The sequence below is a fragment of the Barbus barbus genome, assembly GCF_936440315.1.
Source record: "Barbus barbus genome assembly, chromosome: 25".
Taxonomy (NCBI): Eukaryota; Metazoa; Chordata; class Actinopteri; order Cypriniformes; family Cyprinidae; genus Barbus; species Barbus barbus.
Window position 1 is genome coordinate 20,113,241 of NC_136753.1, and position 10,884 is coordinate 20,124,124.

A 10,884-nucleotide genomic window follows, 5' to 3' on the forward strand; every position below is an offset into this window, starting at 1 on the left:
TCTTTCAGCATGCTCCAAAATCAATGAAACAAGTGCAGTGAAATGCTGCTTTCCATGTCAGCTAATTCTTGCTTTTGTTTGTGTGCCAGAAAAGACTTAATTTTTAATAACTCAAAACACGATTCTTTAAATATTGTTTTTTTTATTGGAAATCCTCATATATTAAATATGAGTATTTGATATGCAGTTCAACTGTTGATATTTCTGTTAGAATAAGCATATTTGTTTGTGATGCAAACTGATATCTTGATTAAACTGGCTTAAATTGCATGCTACTGTGGCAGAGAACATGTGCAACCACATAAATATTCCAGTGTCTTTTCATGCTTTTGATTGTGCACCATGCAGACATGTATTTATTGGAATCATATTTCCATAGCCATTCCACACAGTAGAAAGTTGAAAGGAGTCTATCATCAAGAATGAACAATCCTGAGTGTCTGATAATCTTATGTTTATGCAGGCTTGCATTGACTAGACTTCAGCAATTCTCGTGCAATCTCTGATGCTCACAGGTAACTTATTGTGTCCTGTAATGTGCTTATGTCTGGAGTTGTACTGTAGATAAAGTTGTTGTAACCTGGACCTTGATAATGAAATCCATTTGGAACCAGGTTCTTAAAAATGATCAACATTTTTGCAAAATCAGAGGTATATGTCGGAGACTGCACAATGAGTTCAAGTCATAAAAGTCAGATTACAATATTCTACCAATAACTCAAAATGATCTATCATCCTCAGGGTGCTTACATACTAGAATCCGCTGTCGGAGCATTTGGCGGATAGGAAAGTGCAAGTGAACCAATTTGAGGGTATGGTAAATGCTTTTGGTTGCATGATGCCTCATTGGTTTCACAAACCCTTGTGTTTTTCCTCTACGTCCTTGCAATGCACCATCATCCCTACTGAAATGAATGGTGCTGACGCAGCATAAACTCTAGTGTGTAAGCACCCTTACAAAAAGTGCAAAGTTGACTAGTATAAAAAAACCATCACAAGAACAAGAAATATTCTTTCTTCAAATGTTAAATACATTACGCAGCTAAAAGAGGCTCAAGGCTCTGATAGTATGTTCCTCTTGAGAAGATTTTCATTCAGTGCAATGACGGTTGGAATGAACTGGCTCTCTGTCACAAAGTCCCCGGCTATGATGTTGAGGGAGCCGGTGTTAGAGCCAGGCTTCTGTTGCTTGACCCAGCTAAGTAAGGTGGGATATGTAGACATCACCATATCCTTCAGTGATTCTGTGGGATGGGAGCATATGTACTTCAGATCTTCAGTAAGATTGATTCCAGTCACAAAGAAACCACCTGTGATAAATGATGCACATGAGAACTGATGTTTAATTTCACTTTTCCAAGAATAAATTAAAAAATAAAAGCTTAATGTGACAGGAAACATTTTCACTTTTCCAAAGACGATAGTTTTATCAAGAGAATAATTAATCAAATTAAATATATAAAATATATTTTAAAAATGATTGGCAAATTAATAATTACCTGGTCGGCCATATTGTTTCCTACGTTCAAATTCCTCGATCAGCGCTTCAGCCTTGCACTTGTTTGCCCACCAATAAGGTATATGGGACCACAATTCTCTATGGCAGTTGGCAATATTGTGCTCGTAAGAAACGATAACTTGATGACCCTGGCTCCATAATTTCCTTAGTGTCACACACTCCTGTAAGAAAAATAAGAGGTATGTTTTTATGATTGTTTTCATTATAGTAATATATTGGAAATATATTGTTACTGATGCCACTTCCCATCATCCATCTATAAAATTAAACAATGAAAACTGATGCGTACCATTTTGGGGCACAGTTTGGAATCAAAAACACTCTTTATAGTTGAGACAAGCAGTGTGTGAAGCTCTTGACTAAGGCCCAGGAAATGGCTAAATGAGAGTATCACTACTTCCTTTGGATGAACAACCAACCACTCTCTAATCTCTTTTAAAACCATCTGAAATAACACAAGAAATCGGTTCGATTCAATTAAAAATCATTTATTTATATTCTTCATACATCAAACTCAACAGATTAGAACCACTGCACTTATCAAATTACACAACAAATAGACAAGATGGGAAATGCTGTCCTAAGACTTTTAAATGTTTAATCAATTGTTTTCATAGTTTTGTGTAGTCAGTTGTCTAACCTCCACAGTTATAGTGGTATAAACACCATGGTAGAAGTAGAGATCGTTTGAGCTGTCATTAGGCCGATGTGCTATCCTCAGGTCACAGTATCGCACTCCACAATCCAACTGCTCACTAATGCTAGACTCCTATGGTAAATAATGTAAAGCACAATCATTAACAATGCAGGTGCAGTAAAGATAGTGCTGAACAGCTAGATGGACACAAACAGCGTCAGTGAAACCACTGAAAGTGAAATAACCATTTCTGTAAAAACACAATGCTCTATCCCACCATCAGTGTTGCTTTTGTCATAGCTATCCCATCTAATTGTGCTTTCAAGAGCTTTCACTGTAGCAAAGCCACTGAGTGTTTGATTGATTTCCTCAGGACAGCAGACGGCAATTTATTCCTCCTCATGCTGATAGATTTCAGAGGGAATCTGCTGATGCATGCTGACATAAAATGGTCTATGACCTCATGAGGTCTGTGATACCATAACCAGCATAACCGCGGTTATTTCAGCTATTACATGCATGTTTAGCCATTCAAATATGAAAAAGTCAACACTTCTGGTTATAAAGAATTGAATCATGCATTTTATTATACAGCATTAGAGAGTTTGTGTTTCACTATATGAAGGACAAGGCTTTCAATGAATTTAGATGGTTTACTATAACTGTAACTGAAAATGTGAAATGTGAACTGAAATGTGCAACCATTGTCCAAAATGATTCCAAGTAATCCAATTGAAAATGCAAGAACATATATGAAAAAACATGTAATGGTGATTGTTATTTTAATTTTACTTAAATAAAAAAAAGCCCTTTACGTAAAATGGGTCAGTGACGACAACCTGCAACAACATACAGTACCTGTGTTATTGCCCACTTGTATACAAATGGCCTTATGATGGGCTTCATGTATTTGTCCAGCTTTTGCAACATATCTGGTTGAGTGAGGTCCATTGGAGAGCGGTCATTCTTATCCAGACAGTAGGTTATGGCATTATGGCTCCCTACAAACCCATTAAGACAATGACACAATGACTGTGAGCACTACTGGCACTGCGCTAAAATGTCTATGGACATATAGGCAGACTGTGAAAAAAAAAAAAAAAGGAAGAAACTGTGTTCACTCTAATCAGTTAATAATGGAACCCTCCTATTCTAACAATATTCACACTTTCAATTAAAAACTGTGGATTAATATTAAATTTAAAGGGGACCTATTATGCTCCTTTTTACAAGATGTAAAATAAGTCTGATATCCCCAGAGTGTGTATGTGAAGTTTTTGCTCAAAATACCCAACAGATATATTTTTAGCTTGTTTAGCTTGTTAAAATTGCCACTTTTAGGGTATGAGCCCAAACGCTCTGATATTGAGTATGTTGCTTTAATGCAAACGAGCTGGTGCTCGCGGAGAAGAGGGCGGAAGCTCCACATTAGCAGTGCTAGCCTTTGCAAATAAACATTCCACGATTAGTACAAGCCTGTTATCTTTACAGAAAACGTACTCGGTTTCAAAGTCAGTCATCTGCATAATAAATTTGCATTTATGAATTACACAGACGGGAGCACGGCGGGATAAAAATAACAACATAGCTGGTCTCATGGTTCATGGCATGCTATCACAAACTTTATAAGTCCCACTCGTGATTATGAGCTCAACAAACTGAAGCGATCGACTCACATTGCTTTCATATACAACTTTTAACTACCACATTCCTATTCACGATCATTCATGAAGGCGGCACCAGTGAAAACAGACAGAGACAATGGTAGCTTTAGCATCATTAGCCTTAGAGTGCAAAGAAGCTCTTTCAGAAGGGCAATTTGGAAAACAAACGCATGACACTTACTTTGTCTGGAGCTCACGTTCGCACACGAAGTATTGGTATTGATCCCTACACGTATTGGGGACTTTACTGATTTTTTTCTGGGACATTTCCTTTGACAATGAAACTTAACCACAGCTTCCTCAGGCTCAGATGGGGGAGTCTATGGAGACTCCTATGTTCGTTAGTGCATCCCAAAACACAACACTTGAAAAGCCTCTTTTAGCGCTGACATTGTATATATCTCCAGCAGCTACAGCAAGTAATCAGTAATGGCGGAGGCGGACCACAGCTTCTCACTCAGGGATGTCTATAGGGCAGCGTCACAAATGGGTGGAACTTTTCCCCCTCGGTGATGTGAACAGAGGGAGAATCCAAAACAGCTCGTCTGGAGAAACTGTTTATTATTTTTTTAGATTATAATAAAATGAGTTGGTGGATTTTTACCATTATAGGCTGGTTGTTTTCACACACTGCGGCCACACAACTGTGTTCTGACACATTATAAAATGTATTTTTGCATAATAGGTCTCCTTTAAGGCATAAAAAGAATTGTGGGTACTCATTGAAAACACATAAAAAAAGTCCCACTACATTTACATTTAGTCATTTAGCAGACGCTTTTATCCAAAGCGACTTACAAACGAGGACAATAGAAGCAATCAAAACCAACAAAAGAGCAACAACATGCAAGTGCTATAACAATTCTTGGTTAGCCTAATGCAGTACACATAGCAAGATTGTTGTTGTTTTTTGTTTTGTTTTTAAGAAAACGAGTAGATAGAATATAGAAAAAAGAAACCCTTTTTTAAAGAAACAAGTAGATAGAATAGAAAAAAAGAAAGCTAGTGTTAGTTTTTCAAGAAAAGCTAGCAGTTAGAGAATAAATATGCAATTGATAGAGGGTCAAGTGTGTGGTTAAAAAAAAAAAAAAAAGACATAAAATAGAATTAGAATAGAGAGTGCTAGAGTTAGAGGGTTAAATAAAGATGGAAGAGATGTTTTTAGCCGTTTCTTGAAGATGGCAAAGGATTCAGCTGCTCGGATTGATTTGGGCAGGTCATTCCACCAGGAGGGAACAGTTAAGGAAAAAGTCTGTGAAAGTGATTTTGTGCCTCTTTGGGATGGCACAATAATGCATTGTTCACTTGCAGAATGCAAGCCTCTATAGGGCACATAGGTCTGAAGTAATGAATTTAGGTGAAGGGGTGCAGAGCCAGTGGTAGTTTTGTAGGCAAACATTAGTGCCTGGAATTTTATGCGAGCAGCTATTGGTAGCCACTGCAAATTGATGAACAGAGGTGTGATGTGCGTTCTTTTCCGGCTCATTAAAGATTAAAAATTTAATCTCTCATAATTTGAATTAACTAAAATTTAATTTCCAGTACTCAAACATGCTAAACAAGAAAAAGCAGTTTGCATGCCATTAGTGAATGTATAAATGAAAGTGAAATACCTGGAATGGCCATGTAACAGAGAGGGGTATCCCACAGTGCACTGGGCAGATGGGCCATCCAGTTGTCCACAGGAAGCTCACTTAATGACAGTTGGCTGACCTCTGATGTCATCTTGGATTTCTGTCTAAATGTAAAAGGTGAGTGAATGCATATGCATGTCATTCAAGTTCAACTTGATACATTGGTAAACATCCAAAATAAACAGAAAAGACACCAACATTTGGACAAGGCTTAACCATAAATCCTTCCTAGGTCAAGCAGCTTCACCAAAAGACCATGTTGCTGGTCCATCATCTAGACCAACACCAAACCAGCATGGAAATTCATCGTGGTCTAGTTAACAGGGAAAAGACTAGTGCCTATGCAAATATTGGATTTCATTTAAATGAAATAAATTGAAATGTACACTGCCATGAGTTATAAAATATCAGGATTTACCAGGCTTTAAATGTGGTTTCTTAATCCAGGAAGAATATTTTAGCAAAGATGTTTAAACTATTTTAATTCGGTACACTTGAACCGGCTTCAACAGACTCTGATGCTGAAAAGAAACGAAATATTCGTCCCCATTCATTGATTCCCACAGCACCATGATGGTGGTCGTGTAAAAGTGAGATGGATGTTACGCGGTGCTGAACTTGTCATTGGCGGCACAAGGTTGATCCGGGCTGGGTATCCACGCGTTGATAACCGAAATTGTCCGGAAGAAACTCTCTCTTCTCCGTGTAATGATGAGATTAAACTTGTTTCAGAGTTTCCCTTTCATTTCCATCATCAAACGAATCAACGTATTACTGGACGTTTAAAAAAAAAAATCGTCTTTTGGAGCGATATTATAGAAAGAAATGGTGATAGAAACCGTGCACTTCTCCACCCGGTCGGTCTGACAGTTTTAGAAACGTACTACGGTGAAGGCTTGAGTCATAAATATTAATGACGTAACGAGACGCGAAATGATTGGCTGAAAGGCAACGGTGCGACAGCTTGGCTCATGAATATTAATTAGAAGAATCGGCTGGTCGTATGGAAGCGTCGTCAGCCTTACCTAATTAATATTCATAAACCTTCCCAAAAGTATGATTCGTATTTTGTCGTGCGGGCGAACGAAGGTGGGGTTTAATTTTTAGGCAGATGCTATTATACTTTATGACGAGACAATTGTCCACCCAATGAATTACTGTCAACACATTCTTTTTCGCTTTTCGTTAATGCAGAATCTGGTTGGGCAAGTTACTTGCCTCTATTGTTTCCTCTAGTGATGCAGCTCCTCTCTGCTGCTGTGAGGGAGGCAGAATGCTAAACTGCTGACCTCAGTATTGTAAGAGAAACAGTGTTTCGCGATGACACCAGACTTTTCTCTAATACCTCACAGCATCACTACAGTACACAGAAGAGACATCTCTTTAACACGTTATTGCCGAATAATTTGATCAGTTACAGACCCATGGTCTTCAAAATAATAATAATAACAATAAATAAATCAATAAAAATAAGTAAATAAAATATAGAAGTAATGGATTCATTCCAGCTGTGCAGTGCTATTGTTTTCAGTTTGACAAAGCCAACTTAATCTAGTTCTCTATGGTGCAGTGACTCCAGCTGACCTTCCTTTTACTTCACTGGAATTCTGTAAGACAAGCATGGAGTGGCTTCAATGGCTTCTTTGTCGTGTATTATGTCACAAAGCCCTTTTTAAAGACAAAGTTTGAAAAACAAGACAATATAGTACTTTGGCCATAGCACAATAGTGCTTTTGCACATTATGCAAATTGTCAAAGAGTGGTAAGAATAATCTAATGTGCCTTACATTAATACAGAACCCATGTAGATCAGTCTTTATGCTCCAAGCTGCAATCCTTCAGTGGCTCTAGTTAGATTGTTCACATGGTGATAGAAAGATCCTAATGGATGCATATTTCCATCACATCAGTCTAATCAGGCAAAACTCATTCTTTAGGAATAGATAAAAACATATTTTCAGTTATCAAATCTGTTCATTTTCTAGTATCAAGCTGCTTTTGAAAAATAAACATCCCATCCTAGAGCCTTACTGCTCTACATTTGTAATAATATAATGTTTAGGACTGGATAATGTGTTTACAAAAGTCTATATGTATGAAGGGGTCAAACGTTTTGAATGTTTTGAAAGAAGTCTTCTTTGGATCACCAAAGCTGCATTTATTTGAAATTCAGTAAAAATGTATTGAAAATATGATCAAGTTATGAATTGTTAAATATGATCAATTTAATGCATTCTTGCTGATTAGAAATAGGCTATTAATATATTTCCAGAAAAAAAAGGAGAATGGTGTAGTTTTTAATGGTCGTGTACTTTTAAATTCAAGGCACTGTGCATTGTAAAAATTTGTTGTTAGAGGCTTCATTCATTATTAGGTTTTAGAGCTGGTTAGTCATTCATGTGTTTCAACAATGTCTCAAATTACACACAGGTATTCAAGAAGTTGGTCATTGCCGCAGTGGAGAATTGTAATGTAGTTCTTTACTACTGTTAAACCAGGACTAGAAAGGTTTCATGTTGCATTATAAAAAGAGCACTCGTCTGTAGCAGTAGTGATGTTGAATAAATGTAACACTAATGTTGTTATCTACGAGAAGAATAAGGTAATACACAAAATTTTACTTACAGTGCTTACTATAGTACAGTAAATGCACTGACAGTTAACATTATACTATAAATTTACATTAACAACAGTCATGGACATATACATTTGGAAATAGAACTATAAATAAGCAACATTATAATGATCAGAACTATTTTAAACGTTATTTCACTGCTCTCTGGAATACAACCCGAATTCCAGAAATGTTGGGATGTTTTTTTTTTATTTGAATAAAATTAAAACTAAAAGACTTTCAAATCACACGAGCCAATATTTTATTCACAACAGAACATAGAGAACATCATAAATGTGTAAACTGAGAAATTTTACACTTTTATCCACTAAATGAGCTCAAATTTTAAAACTCTGCTACAGAGTCTCTCAGAAGTAAAGATGGGCAGAGGCTCTCCAATCTGTGAAAGAGGAATGTTTCAAAGTGGAAAAGTGTTCTATGGTCAGAAGAGTCCAGATTTGACATTCTTGTTGGAAATCACGGACGCCGTGTTCTCCAGGCTAAAGAGGAGGGAGACCTTCCAGCGTGTTATCAGCCTTCAGTTCAAAAGCCAGCATCTCTGATGGTATGGGGGTGCATAAGTGCATACAGTATGTTTTGGAAGGCACTATGAATGCTGAAAAGTATATAAAGGTTTTAAAGCAACATATGCTCCCCTCCAGATGACATCTATTTCAGGGAAGGCCTTGTGTATTTCAGCAAGACAATGCAAAACCACATACTGCAGCTATTACAACAGCATGGCTTTGTAGTAGAAGAGTCCGGGTGCTGAATTGGCCTGCCTGCAGTCCAGATCTTTCACCTTTAGAGTATATTTGGCGCATCATTAAATGACAAATACGTCAAAGATGACCACAAACTCTTCAGCAGCTTGAAAGCTATATCAGGCAAGAATGGAACCAACACCAAAACTCCAGAAACTCATAACCTTGATGCCCAGACGTCTTCAAACTGTTTTGAAAAGAAGAGGAGATGCTACACCATGGTAAGCATGCCCCTGTCCCAACTATTTTGAGACCTGTAGCAGGCATCAAATTTGAAATGAGCTAATTTTGTGAATTAAAAAAAATAATAATTCTCAGTTTAAACATTTGTTATTTTATCTATGTTCTATTGTGAATGAAATATTGGCTCATGTGATTTGAAATTCTTTTAGTTTTCATTCTATTCAAATTTAAACAATGTCCAAACATTACCGGAATTCGAGTTGTACTTGAATTTGATCAAAGAGAACATACACTTAGCACCAAGGTCCTGTGGGGGTTTATTTTGCAATAATGGCCCTACTTACCTAAAGCTGCAGAAGTGGATGTTTCTTTTACTTTCTATGATTTACATTTCTCTTTTAACAGAGTGAGTGTTGTGCTGGTTTAACACTAGTCAAACTCAGCTTTTTCCTCAAATGATCAATAAGCCTTAGGCAGCACTGAAGTCCTGCTGTAGCAACTAATACAGCAGCCGCTCGACCAAAAGGAAATCAATTGAGTCCAAAGATAAACTGGTTAAGCTTGAAAAGAACAGATGACAGATGAAGTGATATGATAGGCAGCAATATCGAATTATACACTACTCAGTTTAATATTTAAAACTGAAGCAAGTTAGATTGTTAGAAGACAAATAGAGGGCAGTGTGGCTTTACACCCACCCACACACTAAGAATCAATCTCTTGAATTGTTCCACAAACATAAAATTACCAGTAAGCACAACTTCTCTGAATAAACTTCAGAATCCTCTTCAGATTTTCGAGTTCTCTTACCGTGTTAGTTGACAGCAGGAGGAAGTTACAGCCTAAGGAAACACCACAGAGTGCAGAAATGGTGGTTTCTGGAGCGGAGAAGATGAATAAAACTGTGGAGAACACTTCCATTTGGACTAGCCAGAGGGCTCTGGGAGAAGAATGAGATTGAAGGAAAATGACAGAACACTAAATACTGCTCTAGAGCTTTACATGAACATGACCTCACAATTTAAAGTGGCAGATTTACTACGGTTCAAAAGTTTGGGGTCAAAAAGTCTTCAGGGCTGAATTTATTTGATCAAAAACAACAGTAAAAACAGTGTGAACTTTATTACAATTAAATATTTTGAAATGTAATTTAGTCATGTGATGCAAAGCTGGCTAGCCAGGTAAGTTTCACTTTAGTTTGCACCAATTCTGGGTTTTAGGTACCAAGCCAAGTGGCATGGCTTTTAGCTGCGTTCATTGCCATATTAATTTATACTCCACAGCTAACCTGCTCCGGGGCAGGTTATGTTCTGAGTTAGAGATCTCAAACTGAAATTGGACCAATCAGATGTGAGCAAAGTGACACGTCTGACACACAAAAAAAGTCACTCCCCCAGTTTATCTTGCTCCAAATTAAAGGTCACTAGTACTAAAACAATTGTCTGACTTTACTGATAATTACTTTATATTTAGATAGCTATTTTATATGATTTATATAATTATATGATTTCTATTATTATTAAAGCAATTTTAGTTTAAGTTATAAATCCTTTTAAATGAATGTTAATATATTCAGATTGTATGTAATATAAGTTGTAGAATCAATAGATAAATGACTACATGTGACCTTACATGTTCAAGTCTCAATGTGCATACTATCCACCCTAAATAGTATTGAAAATGACTAATATCACATGGAATTTAGGATGGATAGTATGCACATTGGGACGCAGGCTAAGAAAGTTAATAATCAGTGGTTTGGTTTTGTCAACTTGAAACTAATCCTGTAACTCTCAATTTGTTAATCTACCATCATGGTACAGGCCCCTAGTGCTCAAAAAACATTTATTATAATAATCAAAGTAGAAA

At 36.8% G+C, this 10,884-nt stretch overlaps 1 protein-coding gene across 4 annotated transcripts; it reads right to left on the reverse strand.

Moving 5' to 3' along the window:
* Positions 1-147: 147 nt before the first annotated feature.
* On the reverse strand, positions 148-6,344 carry LOC306844746 (PI-PLC X domain-containing protein 1-like). 4 transcript variants are annotated; one of them, XM_079377112.1, is made up of 8 exons: positions 5,873-6,344; positions 5,653-5,767; positions 5,434-5,558; positions 3,015-3,157; positions 2,160-2,288; positions 1,809-1,964; positions 1,500-1,680; positions 148-1,310 (listed from the first exon to the last, which is right to left on the reverse strand). In XM_079377112.1, exons 3-8 carry the CDS (start codon positions 5,543-5,545, stop codon positions 1,054-1,056), a joined length of 978 nt encoding a protein of 325 aa, XP_079233238.1. In that variant the 5' UTR covers positions 5,546-5,558; positions 5,653-5,767; positions 5,873-6,344; the 3' UTR covers positions 148-1,053. The 4 variants fall into 4 exon arrangements, with proteins under 4 accessions (XP_079233238.1, XP_079233239.1, XP_079233240.1 ...); XM_079377113.1 differs by lacking the exon at positions 5,653-5,767 and having other exon boundaries at positions 6,073-6,334; XM_079377114.1 differs by having other exon boundaries at positions 148-1,244; positions 5,434-6,341.
* Between the last annotated feature and the right edge of the window lie 4,540 nt (positions 6,345-10,884).

Bases quoted from the DNA above. Each gene is read 5' to 3' on its own strand.
- LOC306844746 (XM_079377111.1), bottom strand. From the start codon at position 5,596: ATGACATGCATATGCATTCACTCACCTTTTACATTTAGACAGAAATCC. The intron at 1,965-2,159 runs GTTAGACAACTG...GTGTTATTTCAG, and splicing joins ATACCACTATAACTGTGGAG to ATGGTTTTAAAAGAGATTAG. The intron at 1,311-1,499 runs GTAATTATTAAT...CATTTATCACAG, and splicing joins GAAACAATATGGCCGACCAG to GTGGTTTCTTTGTGACTGGA.